The 21,587-nt window shown below is 39.9% G+C and overlaps 1 protein-coding gene across 1 annotated transcript in view; it reads right to left on the reverse strand.

The window, feature by feature from the left end:
- sgcd (sarcoglycan, delta (dystrophin-associated glycoprotein)) overlaps positions 1-18,766 on the reverse strand; it is a 121,946-nt gene extending 103,180 nt beyond the window's left edge. The window contains exon 1 of the mRNA XM_083926828.1: positions 18,451-18,766. Coding sequence (XP_083782954.1) covers positions 18,451-18,453 — 3 coding nt within the window. The 5' untranslated portion in view covers positions 18,454-18,766. The remainder of the gene's footprint in view (positions 1-18,450) is intronic.
- Positions 18,767-21,587: the final 2,821 nt, after the last annotated feature.

Below are 21,587 nucleotides of genomic sequence, written 5' to 3' on the forward strand. Positions count from 1 at the left end.
GACCCTTATTCTGAGTACACCGGCAGCTCAGCCTTTTGTCCACACTGTTGGCCCTCATTAACACTGAGGCCACATTCACAGGACAGACCTGCATTGCCGTGTGTTGCAGCTGTTTACTAGCCCATTACAGATGAGACAAGTGTGGCTAATACTTACAGATACTGAAAAGGTCAGAGAATGACAGTAAACAATTTAATGAGAGCTCCAACCTGTTCAGGATCTGACAAAGCTCCTTTTCAGTGATTAAATAAAAAAGACAAAAGAATGAGAAAGCATCCTATTTCACTGGTTAATTTTGCTTTACAGACGTGAAGCCAGGCCTGGGGCCAAACCTGACTGGAGGGCATAATAAATATTTAAACAGCTGAGTAACTTTGGGCTCTTTCTTTTCCTTTTTAATTGAGTGTAAATGCAGAAAATGTTTTCTCTCCTCCTCTCTGTTTCGTAAGTGGCTTTAGCATGCTTATCAACAGCATTGTTGAGCACATGATTAGGATGATTTGGCGAAGCCTGTGCTTGTAAGCCCTGTGTGGCAGATATTTACAATTAGAAGAGAGGAAGCACATCTCTTATCTGTTCAATTCATGTTTAAAAGCAATTTTTGCAGGTCATGTCAGCAGTGGAAGGAGCCTGGAGGTTAAACAAGTATCGATGCCACTTTGAATCCCAGTTTTATCAGGGAGGGAGTGGGGGATTTACAATGTTCTCTTGTAGTATCTAAAATGTAGGTATTTTAAAACAAAGGACAATTCTGGTTTATTACGACGTAAGTCTTATTCTTAAAGAGTTGGCTTTCATTTGTATCGGTAATGAAAACACTGGACTGCATGTCATCACAGGCCCACTTGGGTCATTGTAACTGAGAACTGACAAGAATAGGCTCCTCTCCTATTACCACAGGTTCAAGGTCTGTACAGTATATGCCAATATATCTAATACCTGAGTGGATCCAGGCTGACTCTCTGTCAGCTCTGATCATCACCAGGCTGTTCTTATTCCCAGGGCGTCAAATACCTCCATTTGTCATGTCCTTTAGAGGTACCAGATGCATACGGGGTGTACCGGTACATTACAGTCACGATTCGGTACGGTTTTAAAGTCACGGTACAGTACAGGATGATAAGGTTCATAGTAAAGGGGGAAAAAGAAAAAAACTACTTTTGTTGTCAGAACGAACATAAGTTTAATCAGTAATCAATTAAACACAACAGTTAAACAGTTTTAGCTGTCAGTATGAAACATACAAATCAAATGTATAACAAATATATTAAAAAAATACAGCTGCAATTCTCCAATAGATAAAATACTTCTTAAATAATAGCAACTGCAGCAATAACTTAGGGTATGGCATTTGTTTGTTCTGAATTCCCAGGTAGGGGTTGTTGAAATAGTGTCGGGAGCTGGGTTTGCAGAGCTTGTTTTTTTTTCTCACAGCAATTGGGATAGTAAGAACTGGATGGTGCCTTTTTAAATGAGTGTGCATCTTCATAATTAACCTGGAAGTTATCCCACACTTGGGATTTGAATGCCAGGGGGATGTCTGCAAGCTCCAGTTTCATGTAGCCATTCTCTGTTCGCTAGCCATCGATCCACACAGCTGTGCTCATGGGGCTGCGGTGGCGTCCTGTGCTACTGCTGCTGCTTGCTACTCTCACTGCTACTGGGCACATGCGAGCCCAGCCCTCACCGCAAACCGAGACTGTGCGTTCACCATATAGACGCTATGTTTGCCATATTTACGGACTTCAGTCCACCTCTGTACCTGTCCAGAAGTGCCTGTACCGTGACGGTTCAGTACAAATACATACACCCCTACTACCTATTATCCACATATATCTATTTCATAAAAATATAATCTTAATGCTTAAATATTTAGCCTTGGTGAGTACCACGGGTAGTTTAGAAGAAACTTAAGCTAATAAAACTCATTGTAACTTGGAACATGGAGACCGACATTGGCCAAACAATACATATCTTTCCTTCTGGCTTACCTGTAGGTTATTTTCAACAATCCAATATGTTCAATATGCTATTATATGTGCAATTTCTCTGCCTGGGGGTCACAAAAGCTTCATCTAATGTGGTGAAACTTTTCAAGTCTTGAGACCGTATAAATGTCTTACACTGTGGTACAGGCTGCGGACAGAAAGCAGAGCAGAGACAAAAATGCATCTCAGATTTATTTGTATTGCCTATGTTTTCCTTAATTTCCCTAAGCAAAGTAATTGAATGGCAATTAAAATGTTAATGAAACACAGTTGCACAAAAGGCAGTTTAGAGGGAATGGAAACAAGTCACCTAAAATGTTTCCCTTTGTGTTCATTAGAGGTGAATAGATTTTCTTTTCTGGTGCTTACTGCACTGAATAATGGCATCTGTAAAACACTATTTGCAATTTGTCTTTTGTAAAAAAGTGCCCAGTTGACTGACTAACCTGCACACCTTGCTGAGAACAGAGTTGATTTTGGAACTACAACCTATCAAAAGTATATATATATATATATATATATATATATATATATATATATATATATATATATATATATATATGAGTAAGGTCTGTGGATTGTTTTTTTCCGAGCAAATCACCAATTGAAACATAAAATCAAAACTATCCAAATATGCAACAATATTTTCCCACTGGAGCTAAATGGGAGAATTGGTTTTCATGTCCCTTTGTAGAACACTTCTATTAGTCCAAATTCAATGAAAGAGTCTAACCACTGACCAGATACAGTAGACTGTATGCATATGAGTTTAAAGGTCCATGTGCACAGAAACACATGCAAGTCCCACAGTCCCCATCTATAGTCTAGCAGGGATTTCCTCCCATAGAGTAGACATTACAAGTCACACTTGATTTAGCATTAACGGTAGCTGACGATTTTAACTAAAAAAAAAGGTGTATGCTTTGTGCTTCATTGGAGCCACACACACAACAGATTAACAGGTGATCATCACAGACCTTTGCTTCTAAGCCTGTGAACCTTGAGGCGATACTTCACAATTATAATTAACTTCTTATCTTAATGCAACCAAAGCTAGCAGGCTCTCTGTTAGCATTGCTTTTTTTATCTACTAAAAGGTCTAATTATAGGCTGGATTTTAAGTGTACAGAAGCAGAGAGGATGTCATCACAGCAAAGCCAAAAAAGGAAACCAGAAGACATCACTTTCAGCTGGAGAGACAGAAGTTAAAGCAGAGGAAAAGGAGGGACTGGGAGTGACACTGCCAAGCTCTGTGTCTGGATCAGTACCCTGCGGTGATCAATATGCGTTGGACTTCACAAGGCAGAGCAGAAAACCAGAGCTTACAGAGAAAGGCGGAGATGGGAAAGAGAGTTTAGGGAGAATCCGGGTACTATAGGGGAGGGAGTTGAGGGCTGAGGGAAAGTAACAGGAAGTGGTCAGATGATGGCATAACTTAGACACAGACGTGGTAATTAAAGAGGTAAAGACGAGGGAGTACTTCTTTGGAGAATAAAGAGGCTCCAGCGGATGGACTTTCCCTGCTTTCAATGCCGGCAACATGCTTGCTCATATCTTAATAAAGTAACACATGGCCCAAGTACATCATTTGAATCTGGATGACCAAGTCACAGCATGTATCCGTTGGCACCAAGAGAGCAGAGACTGAGAACATTAAATGGGACATCTAAATTACAGAAGGAGGAAATACCTTTTTAGAATGAAATCAATTACTGAAAAGGAGTGATCTGTTTTCAAAATACGCCATTGTGTTACTGTAAGTTCATACATGAGTAAACCCAGCAAACTGAAATGGGACAATGCCTGACATCCGGCTCATTTTAGTCTTTACAAAGCACATTGTACTGTACAACAAGTTAAGCCACACTACGCAGCCATGAATCCCAATTTCAATGTAAACTGCAGTCATAAATTATGTTACATAATTATGTGATTAGAGGTTTTGTGTGGCATATGCATCTCCTCGAAAATGCACCGGCACCTTGAGACATTAATGGCTTCAGCTACCACTTGGAGACTGCAAGAACTGTGATTGGCCTGCTTGGTCTCATAAAGACCGAGTAATCTATATCTAACAAAGCCATATTCACTGCATGCCTTCTGCTCTTTATCATCAACTAAAACAACAAAAACTATCCTAGAAATCCTATTTCAAAGGCATCAGTGGCAACCACCTGTATGGTGGTTGCCACTGATGCCTTGTGCCTGTGACACACTATTCCAATTTAACCCGGTGGTTGCCAGTGTGGTTAAGATTGCCAAACAATCGCAAGCCTACCAGTGGTTATTATGTTAAGGTGGCTTATTTATTTGGGACGTTTTTGGTTTTGCACAGTTAATGGATAAATAAAAAGCATGGCGGCTCAGATAGCATACAAAGTTTCCTTTTTGAATTTGAGATGCCATATCTCATGATCGGATATGTGTTTCTTGTTTTATATTTGAAAGTTCATAAACTGGCCCCATCTAATGAAGGACACAACCATACACATATCAAAAAGCTGCTTCATATTGTTAAATTATGCAAAAAAAATGCTTGTCATGATTGATTATTCACAGATAACTGCACTGCCAATTAATATGAATCCTACTGGCTGTGTCTACTTCAGAGCTAAAGATAGATCTATACTTTACTTTGGCATTTCCACATCACAAAGTCACCTACAGTGCTACTCAACACATAGCCATAGAAAAAATGTCAAAGACATATGCAGTCATGAGTAGACATACACACAGACACAACCGATATAGCAGTACATATACCCAGAGACAAACCAGGAGGAGAGGTACAAAAAAGAGAAGCTAGACATATTTTGTTACCAGGGAGGAGTGACCACAGTGCATGGAGATACATTGCTAGTGCATTACCTAACTTAATGGCTTGTGGAACAAATTAAAACTTGGATGTATTTTTAGTGAATAGAGTGGGCAATATCGTCACCCGGATGGCAACAGTTTAAAAGAGGAGGCAAGGGGTGCCTCTAGTCACCCACAATGCTGTTTGCCTTCTTCATTGTTCTGTCTCTGTAGATGAATTCCATACTTGGTAAAGTATTCCCTAGCTGGCTGTAGTTACATTTTAAACAGCTTTTTTTACTGTGAGTGAGCGGATGATGCTGTAAAACACTTCCAATAAAAGCACACTTTAAAAAAAAGCAGCTTTTTATTGCAGAATTTATTTAGAAAGTACATTCTGTGTACAGGCTGTGGCTTGGTGCTGATGAGGTCAGTCCACAGGTCCCATTTTAGCTTACAGTCAAGCACAATGCCAAGGAAAAATATGGAATGGGAAATGGAAATATAGCTTGTACGAAAGAGATGAATTCTTTAAAATAAGTTTAAAAAAAGAAAAAAAAAACAACCACAATGTTTGGGTTTGTCTGGGAAAGAGATGTAAAGAGTCCTCTTCGATCAGACCCTGCACAGTGACAGGGCAGAGGCTTGCTGCTCAGCTTTATCCCAGCAGAGAAAGTGATGCTAAATTGCCTGTCTTTTTTCCTTGCTCTCTCTCTCTCTTTTTCTCTCTTCCTCATTCCCATTCTTTTTATGTTTGTCTCTCTCTTTCCCCCTCCCTCCCTCTCCCCCTCGCTGTGAGAGGCTAACATCTTAATCACAATTGTGTCATGAACCATAAACACTCATATGCTAGCAGCCTCTGGGGAAGTAATGGTGCTGAATAATAACAATAACTTTGTTTGAAGAGCACTTCTGTGAGAACTTTTCACAGCTTATTTGTGTTTATATACAGCGAGGAGCGGTGATGCGGTACTTGAAGTACAATAAGAACCCCTTCTTTAAAAGGAATTACAGGAATTATTCAAATGCTGTACAGATTGTTTACAGTACGCACATTTCTTGAAACCACAAGTGAAAAAAGACCATGTAATTGGACTCTGATTAAAAAATATTACAAAATATAACATAACCTGAGCACTGATTTTAATGGTGAATTATTGCCACAGTCTAAATGTCAGAGACATATTTCAGTCAATAATTCACTACTTTTTTGAGACAAGAAAAGCAGAGATGACGTGGTGGCTCATTGCAGTTTCTACAGAAGATCTCAGGAGAGGCAGAGTGAGCCAGAATGAGACAGTGGACACATGAAGTCCAAGACGCGCCTGCTGAACTAATGCTGCACTTCTAATCCATCCTCATTAGCAACTCTTGAGTAAAACAAAGCCATACTATGAAGTAGATTATTTCACTTTCCAGCAAGTGGAAAGTCTACAACCAAATGCACGAGATTCCCTCTTTTTTATATATATATATCTTTTCTTTTTTTAAACTGCTATACCAATACAGGGTATGAGAAGAATTACTCGACACATCTTTTATGTCTAACGATACCCTTAAAGCCTGGCCTGATGCATTCAATAATGCAGCTGCACTTCTCTTGGTGTTCAATTGATTAACACTGACAATGAAGAACTATTGCTGAAAAAAAAAATCTAATTTAAATGATAAACCTTCAGTAAATATGGATGTGATGAAGAGAATATAAGGTTGTTGCGTGTGTCTTCCAAAGGGTTGGGAAATTTTCGTAGATCAACCAACCGACTCACTCACCTACTGGCAGAGGAAGATAGGCCTCCCCGAAACTAAGGTTTAAGTAAAAGCTTCTATAGCCATGATCTCTCAATGAAGAACATATTGTCAAATGAGGCTATTCTATTTTTGTTATATGTTTTATGACAGAAATGATAATAGATCATAACTGCACTTTCTTTTTAGACATTTTGCCCATCCAATAATCCTATCCAAGCAGCCATTATTCAAAAGCATTCAGGCTGCACCCATTAATCTCTCAACGTTTTGACAGCTCAACGTTTTGTCTTTGAGAGGCTCTAGCTTGTCAGGGAGAATCCTCCAAAGTTAAGCAACATTTTGGTGACTCAAAAACTGACGTAGACATTTGCAAAGGGCTCCCTTGACCTCTCAGCTTAAGATGACAATGGCTTCTATAGGAACCAAGGAGTCTCCCCTTAACAGACACACTTTATGATAATTATAGGCCATTTGGGGCAAAAACCATGCAGTTTCCTCTCTTGCAGTAAAATGTTTGTTTTCACCTACATATTACAAAACTGAGTATTTGAATATTTCTGCATACTACCGTTTTAGAATTGCAGAAGGTGGATATGACTGGAAAGCTGAGACTCTTGTGGATTCAATCGGCCGTATTCATGTATGATGATGTTAGTCCCCATAGTAGCCATTTCATTGAAGCAGGACCATTTTTGAAATTTGACCTCAATGTAATGAGCTGTTGTGACATCAAGGATAATCACAGCCTCATAAAAATGTACAACAACAAACTAGAGAGGTATAGCATAAAGAGGATGGATGGTTAGCTGTGTTGATAAAAAGAGGGTTTCTAAACAGTTTCAAGAACAGAAGTGCTCACCATCAAATCACAAAATAATGCAATACTTGAAGTAATCCTCAAATGTCAAATGTTTTTGGTATCAACCCAATATATGCTCCAACTTACATAATTTAAAGTTTAATTCTGACGCAAAATAATCCCATGGTCTTTTTTGGCAGTTACCTCAAATAAGCCATCGAGACGTTTTTTTTTGTGAAACATTAACAGAGAGAGTCACTAACACACTGATTAGCACAGGGCAGTATGGTTAAGGCATTAAAACGTTTTTTCTAACCACTAATACTGCTAAAAAATATCACCAAACCTCTGCAGCAGCATGATAAGAGCCCATTCACATAAAACGAAGCGCCAACAAAACAGTTAGAGAACCCAGAGTTTATTAAAAGAGTGTTTTGAAAGACTTGCCAACTGTCCCAGGTACCAGCTCCTCGCATAGTAAAGTCCATTCAAGTCGTTTACCAAAAGCAATCCCAAAAGGAAGGAGCCCATGTGTGCTTTGTTTTATGTGGAGGGACTCTTATCATGCTACCGCAGAGGTTTGGTGTTATTTTGAGCAGTATTAGTGGTTAGAAAAGCCGTTTTATTGCCATAACTGTACCGCCCCAAGCTAATTAGTGTTAGCCACGCCCGGCTGTTAGCGACTCTCCAGTATATCACCAATAATAGATATTACACAAAAATAGCTTATTTTACTCAATCAATAGCTCATTTGATGTATGTAAATGACGAAAAAGACCACTTTAATAGACAAAGTAGAGCCAGGGAATGGGCATCATAAACTTTTATCATAATGTTCTATACTCTAAACATTCAAGTAGGCGCCTTTAAAAATGACAGATGATTAACCAGAAGAACTTGACACACAGCACTGCCCTCAATAATCGAAATAACAGTCAGGTTCCCAGCTTTTAGATGACATATGCCACATCTATGTAGCATATACTGTTCACCTTCAATCATCCCCGTCCCACACATTCTCCCCTCAAAAAAAGAGAGGCAGACTTTAATAATGCCCCTCATGTATTAAGCAAATAGTATGTAATTCGGGCCACAGTACACTGTTGGACCGTGCAGAATTCTACACCACTGATGGAATCTAAATGGTCTCTTTTCCAGCTGTGTCAATACAGTAAGACTTAGGATAATTACAGGCCGACAGTCCTCAATTCATAAACTGAAGAAAGGTGACACTTGCAAAGTATTGATCAACATCAACGCTCCCTGTGCCTGCTGCATGAAAGCACATTCCATTTATTTTTCAAGGGTTGCTGTTCTTGAAGAGCACTTTTATTCTAAGTGCCTGAGAGTGACACAAGTCTTTTGGTTTTCATCACGAGTGGGCGCACATAAAGAGGTCGCTGACCCCACAGTGCTGCAACGAAAGGAGCATAAATTCAGTGCATTCTAAAGGGAATAAGGTGCAGCAAAATAAATGAAAGCTTTAATTTGACCACAAGTTAACTAACGATACAAAAACAAAGGGATAAATATTATAACTGACCATAAAACAAGTGCACAGCCTGAAAAAAAAGTACTTACGGCGTAAGAAGGGCCCTTTAGGATCTTATCCATATGAACAGTCAAATAATAACATATATTCAGCCTGTAGTGTAGTAGTGAGTGCAACCAAAGTGTTTGTTCTAAACAGTTATCTTGAGATATCATAAGAGTCGTCTAGAGACGTCCAGGATGACCATCATCTGAAAGTGTCAGACTATATTTAGCTGTTAGATGAAACCAGGTCGAAGGTTGACATTGGTTTGGTGATGTGAGGATTTGTCTCTTTACTTTAAAGCTCTGGAGTGGAAATGTGTTTTGAACAAGTTGAGTGAGAGGGGATTTTTTTCAATCTCAACACCCAGAAACTGGAAATGTGTTGCCTGTTCTACTTCCTGTCTTGTTATCTCTCACACTGGGATGGACAGTGTGTCAGTCTCTTCGATTCTGTGACATTTAATGTGATAGCGTTCTTAAAAGAGAAATTGTATGTTTTTTTTCAGCATGCTTGTGAGTGAAGGCACCTAAGTTAAACAGTTTAAATCAACTTTGTGCATGTCAGAATAGCCTGAGCTTTGAGGACGAGGCAACTTTGCCTACAAAAGGGCAAAAGGAATATGAAGAGTCAGGCCATAACATATTTCAACCAGATTAGCTACACCACTGATTTGCACCCAAAGTGTTGCTTTTAAAGAGCCATTACACATAATACACTCCACTGTGTGAGCGCACAACTATGGCATGGACTGTAGGTCAAGGTTGGACAGGAAGTTGGTGTGCAGAAGTCAAACACTTAGAAACAGAGGTGGGCTGTGCAGCTCTGTTGGTGTTGGTGAAACCACATTTAAATAAGCAGGTACTATGAAACGCTCTGGTCCAAACATTTTACCATACATAATTGTACATAAGAAACTGCTTAAATGAATTAAAGAATGAACTGCGCATGGTACACATTACTAGATAGATCTGCTTGGTGAATCAAATGTCATAATAAATGACAGGAAAAATAAAGTATTTCTGTAATTGCCTTTTTTGTTTAAAGCAGGCAGACAGGAAGACTGCCAGCATCAGTCATGAAACCAACTGCCCAGGATATGTGTTTATGTTTAAGTGACTAAGAGCAGCTCTAGGGATTGACAAATGATGCCCCGCTGACATATTCTTCCTTTTCTACATAAATATTATAGGGAGGTGTGATAGGATGCAATTCATGATACTATGTGGCTATTTGTAGTCCACGTTAGGTAAACATCCATAATGTCTCCTTTTTCTTGTCTGTGCATCCGGATTGATCATGTAAAATGTACTTTTATTTTGGATTAAACCTATTTTCATCATTTTTTTGGGCCGTACAAAAGCTGACTAATGGTGGCTTTGACTTCTCTGCACTGCAAACATTACCAGATGGTTAACATATGTGGTATTTACTGCATTCATTTATAGCATAATTAATATAGGTGCTCTACTGAAGTTGTCCATCTTCTCTAGTGCATACTGAACATTCATTGGTATTCACAGCACTGCATCATTTTAAAGTCTCGGACTATTTAGAGTACTACTATAAAGAACAGTTTTTGTGGTACGTGCTGATTGGTCATGTTGTACTTTCTTAGAGATATGACGGAGTAAAAAAAAAGAAAAGGACAAATGAGTTTACAGAGTAAAAACAGAGAAATGAGAGACAGAAGTGATAGAGACAGAAAGAGAAAAACTGAGAAAAAGAATTCCAAGAATATAAAAAAGGGAAGGCAGGGAGAGGAGAGTGTGTGCATGGAAGAAGCCAAGAGACTAAATGAAAACGACAAAGACAGAGATGAAGAGATAGACGAAAGAAAGATATATCTCTGTGTTATAGAAAAAAGTGAAGAAAAAAGAGACCATAACCTTGAAGCCTAAACAATATGGTCTGGGTTAAATGCTGAAAACACCAGCAGTGACTTTAAACATGAGAAAGCATGTGTTTTTTTCCCCAGTCTTTGACCAAAACCAGCTATCTTAGTCCTGCACTTTGTGCATCCATCCACCCTGAGTTTATGTCCATGTTGGGTAAAAGTATTAAAGCTGACCATGCTATTGTTATATAATGCCTTTATTATATTGTATTTGATACAATTGTTGATGTTTGCACATCATTGAATATTAATTGCTAATCATCTGTCAAAATGATTTTTCTGGACTACTCTGGCACTATAGGTTTCTGATCTGTCCTGCAAATGAAGCATATTTGAATTTCTTCTAATCTCATCTCATCTTCAACCTCTTTTCCGGGGTCAGGTCGTGGGGGCAGCAGCTTTAGCAGGGGGCCCCAAACTTCCCTTTTCTCGGGCCACATTAACCAGCTCTAAATGGGGGATCCCGAGGTGTTCCCAGGACAGTGTGGAGATATAATCTCTCCACCTGGTCCTGGGTCTTCCCCGAGGCCTCCTCCCAGCTGGACTTGCCTGGAACACTTCCGAAGGAGGCGCCCAGGGTTCATCCTTACTAGATGATCCTGAACCACCTCAACTGGCTCCTTCCAACACCAAGGAGCAACGGCTCTACTCCGAGTTCCTCAAGGATGGCTGAACTTCTCAACCTATATCTAAGGGAGACTCCAGCCACCCTCCTGAGAAAACCCATTTCGGCCGCTTGTAACTGTGACCTCGTTCTTGCGATCATGACCCAGCTTTCATGACCATAGGTGAGGGTAGGAACGAAGATTGACCGGTAGATCGAGAGCTTTGCCTTTCGGCTCAGCTCTTTTCGTCACAACAGTGTGGTATATTTGAATTGGAAAAAAAATAAAATAAATGACAACATTGTCATGGACATAATCCATGGTTTTAATTTTGCGTGTTGCAGAAACATCCAAAATTTAAATTCATGCCTGGTGATGGGGTTGCGATAAGCAGGACTTCAGAATCTCGTTAGGGCGAAGATGAATCCGTGGGTTCTGTCATCCCATGATAGGAAGGGATATGCCTAAAGCTAAAGCTAAATTTAGTCCACTTAATCTTGATGATGAAGAATTTCAACTCCCAAATCACCAAATCAGTTATGTTTATGTATTAAATATTGCAATCAAAATTGGAGTTGATGTGAGTATGTGAGTAAATCTTTCACTTCCAATACATATTTATATTATGTAAAGCACAGAGGAAATGTTTTTTATAGCAAACATTCTGAATTGTAGAAAAAAACTGCTGCTCAAACTTGGACCCAAACCTTGACTTCATGTTCACACTGTGAGCAACAGCATCCATTAGCAGATTGAAACCGCCAGAACAATCTCATTTCCATCAAACACACATCCATCTGGGTGTCAACAACCAACCAGGTCCTTTCAGTTCGTGTTCATGTCTCATGAGCAGCAGTTTTGTTGGAAGAGTAAAAAAAAAGTACATGCAAGGTTGTTTGCAAACATTAAATCCTCCCAGCTTTAATAAGGATTGGAGAGGCTGATGGTTGCCTCTTAGAGAGATTTAGCTTTGGTATGTACGTAATTTTAATGTTTGAAATGTGTGGTTCCAATCAGAGAACTCACACTGTGCACAATCAACAAGGTAATAGAAAAGCTATTTCTAAGCCCCTTTGAGTAAAGACACACACTCAACACCTCAATCAACAAAAAACTTATTTTCCAACTTCAAGTATCGATTCCCTTCTTTTTGTATTGTATTTTTTTGTTTGTTCACTGTCCATTTAAAACCTGAAACCTGAAATCTCTGAGTTTAGCCCATGTCTGGGGATGATGTAATGGACTGAAAAGACAACAGGTTCTGCCAGTCCGTCACGGTAAAAAGGAACTTTCCCTCTTAATTGACCTGCCTGATAGCTGCTTTTAACTTTAAAGGAAAATAAAGACTAAGAAGACTGTAATGGATGGACCCCCAGGTATTCAGTCAGTTTTACAGACGGTTCTCATTAAAGGGAAGGTGGAAAACACACACAGATATAGTATATCACAGATGTAATTGTGGTATCTTTTTGCCTGTTCTTCCTAAAATCACTCTGCTTTCGAGGGTTTAAGTGCTATTCTAATCTAACGAAATAGCCACAAACAACGCGGGTGGGGGTCATAATTTCCATGGAAATTACTTTACAGCACCATGCCAAGCGGATAGGGGAAGAGGTTGGCTCGGTACAACTCGATTCCTGCTTGAAAGTCTAATCCTCAAATTATCACTCACTCAGCAAATCCCCCTCTCCTCTTCTCTCTTCTACCGCCTCACTTTTCACCTCCTTTTCTCACTTATCTGCCTCTCATTTTCCCTTTGAGACAGCTCTATCTATCCATCTGTCTGCAGGAAGGGGAGAAAATAACAGAAACACTGCATGGAAGAGTACTTTATCTGTACAATACATCCCCAGTTGTTTCATTGGATGTTATGACTCAAATTTAAACCACTCACCTCAAATGAAGAATATACGAGTTGCAATCGGAAGTAAGTTCACGACAGTTTGACACTGCTAGCCTCTTTGGTAACACTGCCCTCTGCTATTTTTGTCCCATGTTAACAAGCAGAGATGTTCTGCAATTCTCAGTAGCACAAAAATGAAAAGATCTGATGAGTCATTCTTTAAATTTCCCAGGCTTGGGTGGTTTTATGGCTGCAGCAAACTGAAGTATGAGTCCTCAAGGCATGTTGCCAGCTGTTAAATATAGTGCTGTATGGGCAGCCATACTGCTTGAAAGCTGTTCTGAAGACGAACGTTGTACTTGATCAGAGTCACATGGGGTCTGTTTCATAGTCAGAAGTACTGTATACTTCTACAGACAGCTGTGGTATGGTTTTGGCTCAATTTTTGTGGAGAGAAACCGGAAGCAAAGTCAGTCATTTCTAATTCATAAACACCTTGTGCCTGCAATACTCAAAGTGGGAGCAAATGAAAATCTGACACTGAGCACAAAGCTGACGCACCCTAATGCTGCTGTAGCTGGCAGAAGTATATTAAATAGTTTCATTATCAGAATAATGAATATGAAATATGATATGAATTATAATAAAAAAAGAAGCAAGTATGCTCAACCAGCAGCCTGCGTAACAACACCAGAACCACTTCGGGGTACTAATCATGCACAAACATTAAATCAAAAACTACCTTTCATACTTCATAGTACCATTTACAGATCATTAAAAACCAGTAGTTTTCGGACTGAACTAAAGCAAAAATTGTACATATTACATACAACATAATTGTTGGGAAAGGAGGTTCAATAATGCTCCAAAGTTTTGGCTAAATTTTAACACAAGAAAAACTAGCATGGTCATTTTCAAAGGTCAAATTATGAACCAACTCCCTGGCCGTTGTGATCCGCATCATGTCCTGCCTCCAGCATGCTCTACCGAGTACTACCCCTCCCCTAAACCAAACGGAGCATTTTCAGTAAATGAGAATGCGTCTGAGATGGACAATTGTGTGCTGCATGTGCAAAAGGGCGACTTCGGATTATGTCCAGCCCTGATGCGTTAGACTTTGTCTGGAGTTCACATAAAATAAAGGCTCCTGTCTACTTTTGAGTAACCTCATACTCTCTCACTGTCTCAAAAGTAACATGTTTTTGTTTTCATAGCATTTAACACGCCGCAAAAGCAAGAAGTTTTAGAGTAACGGTAATGATTTATAGGAACATTTAGGGAAAGGCGAATAATCATAGCCCGACTGGTCTCCTGTTCAGCAGAGCAGTGAAAACCTCATTGCAGAGCTGCTGGTTAGATGCTAAATGTTGATCAAAGGAGAAAAAGGCTGATCTTCTGAAGTGCGGCTCTAATGTGCTAAACTGCTGCTGCAAAGATGTGCTGGAAAGTACAAATCCCCCAGACACTCAAAGCACACAACAGACAGCTCTCAGTGGTGACTGGCAGATATGAACTTTGTAGTAATAGATTGACGGGCTCAATCAGTGACTTACAGAGTCACAGACAGGTTCTGTCATGAACTAGTGTTAAATATTCACATGAAAGTAGCAATGCATTAAAATGAAAATGATCCCTGAAGTCATCACAGCTGCAGCCTGCATTTATTTTGCTAAAATCAAGTACTTGTATTACTTTTTTCCCTCCACAACATTAATAGTATGCTTAAAGCTAATTATTTTGGGTCTAAAAAAAACAAGTGCATCAGTCTAATTTCTAACATTAAGAAAAACTAAAGGCTTCATCATTATTGTGCATTTTTTACAACAGTTACAATGGCATCAATGACGAAAAACAATTGAACAATTTGAGGCAGTTTATATATCAAAACAACACCACTACATTCATGATTACAATGTATCTCTCATGGTAAGTTGTTACATTATTAAGCAGCACTTGCATAACACTTTTCAAGAATAAAACATGGGTGGGTAGCCTCTAGCTCACCACTGTATATAGAGCCCTGCAGAGGCTCAGCCATTGGCCATTGGCCCCTTCTGTTACCCTTCAGCTACTCTCATAATCTTCAAAAATAATAATGAGATAAGAAATGAAACATGAGCAGCTGATTTTTTCTTCTTAAATTGGAAAAAAAGGGGCTAATGAGCTACAGTAATCCAATTCCTCCCTCATAAACAAGAGATTAGAGAGTGATAACATATCAGTCTTATGAGTATAATGATTTTTCTACTGCCTTCAGATCTCCAGGGATTTAATTAACTGAATGAGAAGGGTTTTATTCGGCTAACCTAAACTATAAAATAACAACAACAACAAAGGTCCACCTCAGGATGGCACAAGATGGAAAGTCACATAATCACAAGAGCCAGTATTATTCATCCTCTGGACCATGGATTTCTCTACCAAAACTGGCAATCCATCCAAAAGTTGTTGAGATATTACAGATCAAAATGGTGGACCAACCAACAGACTCACATGACCTTCCCTAGAACCATGCTGCTACAGCATTGAGGTAACAGTAGAGAGTTGGAAGCTACATGCAGACAGACAGTAAAGAGACCATAAAGAGACAGAGACAGAGAGTCGGGGCTGGGGGCTGGGAGGTCAGCAGATATTTGTAGCGCTGACTCTGTTCCTAATATAACTGTGTGTGGAGTGACAGCTGCAGTGTGTTACATGCCTGAGTCACAGTAGGAGGGAATGGAATGGAGGAGTTTGTTGGTGGCAGAGACCACTTCATACAAATGTAATCAATGTATAAACAAGTGCAGAGACTAAAAACTGGCTGTTGGTAAGATACAGTAGTGGCTGCTTATTTCTGTCATCTCTTCCTGTGGAACGTTGTTTCTAACGAAAGAGAAGCAAAAATTCAACTCGTTTGACTGTATTGAGTGTCTTTTTCACTTCATATTTCCTGAATAAATCTTAAATTTATCCAGCAACCACTTTGGGAAACCCAACCCCGTGGTTGAAAGTCACTGTAGTAGTCGTACTCAATTCCCCCAAAACTCCCACTTTAGTTACTGATGTTGCAGGGAAAATAGTGTTATGATGGAACAGGACATTGCTTGGGTTTTTACGTAGGCTTAAAATGGAAAAACAAACTTTCATCATTTCATCATCATTCAGTGTCGCTCAATGATGACGTTTGATGGTAGGTAGGAATACAACAAAACACATTAAGAGCGAGGAGAAAGGTCAGGGTGGTGGATGAGTCAGACACACACAGGACTTTCATGGGCTTCACCTAAGCCCCTGTCGCATGGGACACAGGGATTGTTTACAGTAAATAAACTTTCTTACATTATGTTCTTTAGTTTTTTTTTTAACCCAACACAATATTTTTCTAAACCTAACCATGTACTGTTATCACCCAAACCTAACCATGTTTGTTGACTAACCCTATCAAAGTAACATCTGTTTTGTTTGGATTCACAATGCGACTTCCATACCACCTGCTTCACCTACCTACTGGTAGGTGTAGCAGGCCCCTTCTAACCCATATCTGTGAGGCTGATACCTAATTATTACGAGCATTTATGAATGAGTGAAATCCTGTAGAAATAAGAAAACATGTTTAGCTATAGTACAGTGTTTCACCCAACGGATGCCACTAAAACTCAGCTAAGCATGAAGAGAGAGGTCGGTCCCTGTTGGTTAAGACACAGTGTGAAGTTCTGGTTTCTAACTTTCATGTTCGTGAAGATCCTCAGCAAAAAGGGCAAATCTGTTTCATCTCAGTAAGTGTAATCAAGCGTAGCCAGTCAAGACTTCTGTCTCATCACGCTCACGAAGGTCTGCAGAAAATCTTGTCCGGAAAATCGGGATAATGAGACCTTTGCAAAACCTGAGGCAGCGATTTTGAGTTTGAGAAGTATCCTGAAGAGACACCGCTCATTGGCTTTCTGTCGGGATAAAAACAAGTTCTTAGAAGTGCAATTAAAATAAAGTAATTGAACTCTATATCACATGATGTTAAGCTATTAAGAGCAGGAGGTGGGTGCTCTTAAGGGCACAAAGCATGCTGATGCTGGGGACCTCGGCAGGTTATGCATGTGGAATGAAACAGAAGCAGTGAATCAAGCCAGATTTTGGCAAAAGATAGAAAATGCTCATCAAATGGATAGCTAGTGGATTATGCTGCAGGTGTCTGCTCCAAGATGACCACTGCCACAGATTATCTGTGATGATGAGTTTAAAAGAGTTTAAAGCCATGTTTCAAACAAAGAGGAGATACGTATTTGACACATTATCCAGAGCTACAGTATATACCCGACCTCTTGTTTGGTTGCCTGTGTCACGACTAAATAGCCTTTTGTTCAATGCAAAACAAGAGCTTTGTGGCTTAACCTCCAGATTCTAGATTCTAGATAAGGTATTGAAAACAGTAGCGTTTGGTATTATGTAAAATGCAGGCATCATACACTTGAGATATGCTCCTATAGACTTGAGACATTCCTATTTAAATATGTTGAGACAAATTAAAGTATTCATTTTATCCACTGAGCTACAGGAACTGGAGCTAAACAAGACCCTCACAACACACACACGCCCCTTCACCACAACTGAGCCAGCCACTCATCCTTCCCACCTAGAGCAGACCCAGAGTCAGTGCTAAGGCATGCGCCTCCTCCTCCTCCTCTACAGTGGAACCCCAGTAGGTTGCAGTCTGTCCACACTCAGCTTCTTGTTACTTATTTATAGCAGCTTGTTCCCCAGAGGAACAAAGTAATTGAAACCAAATGTGTTGCCGAGACAGATATGGAGGAGTGGGGCATTCAGCCCACCCACCCTTCTCCTCCCTCTCTTTTTACACAAATATTGTAGAAAAGGGGGGGGGGATTTAGAGCAAGCAGCCTTGGAAATCAAATAACTTATCTTCCAATTTCCTTTCTAAAATAAAAAGAAAAGAAAGTTCCTAAGCTTCATTTCTTCCCTACTTCTCTGTTCACAACAAATTAATCTAACTACTCTGGGAGGCTCTGCATTTGTAAAGTGGTTGTAATGGTTTTTTTCCCTCCCTGGGCTGGTGAGCACAAAGTGGGAAAAAAGAAAAAAAAATTAAATTCTGCAAAGAGAAACAAGCAAACTACAAACTAAAGTTTAGAACTGCAGGTTTAATTTGGTCCTGTATTATATGTATAAAGTAGCAGAACTCAAAGCTGAGTCCAGCAAAACTTAATGAGCAATCCAAACAAGGCAGTGAAACCAAACTCACCATGTTTACTTGTCTTTCTCTCTCTTTTCCTTCCTCTTTCCTTTGTATTCCTCTCTTTACCTCCCCTCTTCCCCTCAGTTCTGGGCTCAGAGTCGAGGTATGTCAGGCGGATAAAAATGGGATTGAGTTGCTGCTAAGAAGCTGCATGAGGCCTTCAATGACAAAGTCAAAAGTCAGACAGCCACCGCTCTCTTTCTTTCCCCTCCCTACTGCCTTGCTTCCTTGTCAGCTTTTCCAATAACAAACTGTTCCCCGCCTCTTTTGGCCAAGTCCCTGGGCTTATAGCTGTTGGAGGACGCTCGGTGGACTCCTGTGACCTGGCTGTCTCCTTTTTTGTTCTTTCCCTTTTCTCTTTTTTCAAGGCTCTGCTGTGGACGCTCTTGTAGCTCCAGTCCTGACTCTCTAAGTTGCAGCCCTGCCCTCCTGCCAGATTTAGAACCAGAGACACATGTGGGCCCTCAGTTTGACGTTCAAAGAGGTGGGACTTGTGAAGTGTTGTCATGCTGACCCCTCCTTCTCCAACAGTCTGAGCCCTGCTCCTCCTGTGTTTTATGAGCAGGCATATGTGTTTAGATGTTTTTTTTTTTACCCCATGTGTGTATTGAGACATACAGCAAGTCTACTGGACCATATGGCTGGATGACATAATGGAAAATACTTATTTTTGTAATATAAATAGCCCCATGACTGGGAGGGTGGGTTTATGGTATTTCTGGACAATGATGCACGATTTATTCATGTTTTGTTGCTTAAGTTGCTCGATCGCCAAACAAAATGAATATTGAACAACAAAAAGAGTATATTTTTGTATGTTAGTATTTATGATAACTGACAACGGTTTTACCTAAATCATTATTCAATACTTACTGTATATAATACTATGTTGTTAATAAAAAATGTTGGCTTGATTGAATATTAACGAGTTGATGCATAAGTAGTTTAGGAAATCTGCTCAGATTAGTTTTGTTCTTTGGCAATCAAGTTTGACATTTTAAGTGCATGTTTGTGTGTGTGTGTGTGTGTGTGTGTGTGTGTGTGTGTGTGTGTGTGTGTGTGTGTACTAGGTCAACTACATCACAGTGGACATTTTTTTAAGTCCCCTGTTGGTCATATTTTTGTTATTTTAATATGACCAGAAACAGTCCACACTTGGTTGATGTAGCTTGACAGTCCCATGTTGGCTTGTGTGTGTGTGTGTGTGTGTGTGTGTGTGTGTGTGTGTGTGTGTGTGTGTGTGTGTGTGTGTGTGTGTGTGTGTGCTATATCCTGGTTATGAATACACTGTCATCAATCTTATGCCATTAGGCTTCAATATGTCAATGGCTTAAATCCATGTGAAGCACAGAGGCTGCAGATCAGAAAGCACTATTATATGTGATTTTTGGTCATGTGAGTCTTTTTGGAAGGCAATTTCAAAACAGCATGCTATGTTCTGTTGTCTCAGCGGCTTTCAGCTGATCAGATTTCTGCAGCAGAAACATGCACCTTCTGGATGATAAGAACAGTTATATCTCATACAGGCTCCACCCTATACTGGACTCTATAGGTAATAACCTTCACAGGCTCTTCAAACAAGTGGGACACATTCCCCCATTGCAATTGCATAATTGTAACCAGCAAATCAGGATGTGCCTACTTGAATACGTGCAAACCCCACAGTATATAAGAAAGTACACACCACTGTCTGCTATCTTTTTTCTCTTCAGCAAACAGAGATTTTCCCACTGATTATCCAAGGATGAGTCGCCCAGCAGAACACCGGGCGCACCGCTCCAACTGACACTGGACGGCTGCTGCTTCTGGTCATCACTACTGAGACAGTGTCTGCAGACGATGAAGAGGATAGCAACATGTCAGCAACCATCTCTTCCTGCCACGAGGGTTTTGGTGACGGACCGGTCTTTGGCCATCCTCTTGTGATGCGATGCTGCCTTCCTCAATGAGAACTACGGTTGGTGATCAAGGCCCTGGTGAAGGATTCCTTGGAGCCTCTAGAGTGCTCGAAAGACGGTTACAATAGTGTGACCTTGGTTCTAAAGCACTTTACTTTGGAAGTATCATGCCAAAAAAAACTTGGTTGGCAGTTTTTTAGGTACAATTAATGCTATCCAACAGCCCGTGCTTATATACATGTATAACCTTGCCTTTATAAAACATACACTGTAGTGCTTAGTTGTTGTTGAAACTGCTTTAGAGGTGCTGATTCAACTTCAAGGGCTGTGATCATGTTTGATTTACGCAGAGGTGTTGCTAATATTTAGTTGACCCTCATTTATTGTTGCTGTCGGGCAGAAACCTTGTACTGTTTTTTAGGAATGTGAGGTTTTTACTGACAGTGTGAGGATCCAATGGGCTTACAATATTGAGTCACATACTTTTCATTATTTAAAACTTTATAATAAAAACCCACACAGATGTACAGAGTGACCAATAGCACTGATTGAGTGATCAATAGCACTGATTTATCTTCATGTTTTTTAAAACATGAAGATAAAAGGTTTTTCACCAGATGGCCACTATATGTGAGTATTTATTGTATATAATGATGCACAGTTGGCTGTGACCTGTTTTGGATGAAAACATAATGGGATTAAAACTTCAGGGAACTGTGACATGTAAGAGCATGCGTGTGCGAGTGCACGTGCATGACAGTCAGCATGTGATCAGGAGTGAGAGAAAGAAGCGATTTAGAGAATGCAAATTTATCTCCTCCACTTTAATGTTCTGTGGCCTGACAGCGAGGGAGGAAAAAGCCTCACAAAGCTTCTCCTACAAAGCTCCACTTTCTTTTCTCTCCTCTCCCGTCTTGCCTCCTCCCTTCTTCTCTCTTCCTCCCTCTCTTCACAGCCACACTGATCCCATTCTCTCTGCCTACTTGTTTGTTGTGAGACTGATTTTGTAGGTTAGGGGAATACTTCATGCTTTGATGTAACATCCAGCAGTTTCCCAGCGCCGCACCTTTGATAAGGAAAAGCAAGGTGTTTTATTACTAAAAGAGGTTAAAAATCATTTTTTTATTCCTATAAAACAGGTTAAGCTGCAGATATGTCCCTGCCCCAACTTCACCAACATTTTTTTGAAGCATGGTAATTTCAACACAACACAAATTCAAACTCCCACATAAGCTACGGTAAAAA

This window comes from Echiichthys vipera, assembly GCF_963691815.1.
Source record: "Echiichthys vipera genome assembly, chromosome: 14".
Taxonomy (NCBI): Eukaryota; Metazoa; Chordata; class Actinopteri; order Perciformes; family Trachinidae; genus Echiichthys; species Echiichthys vipera.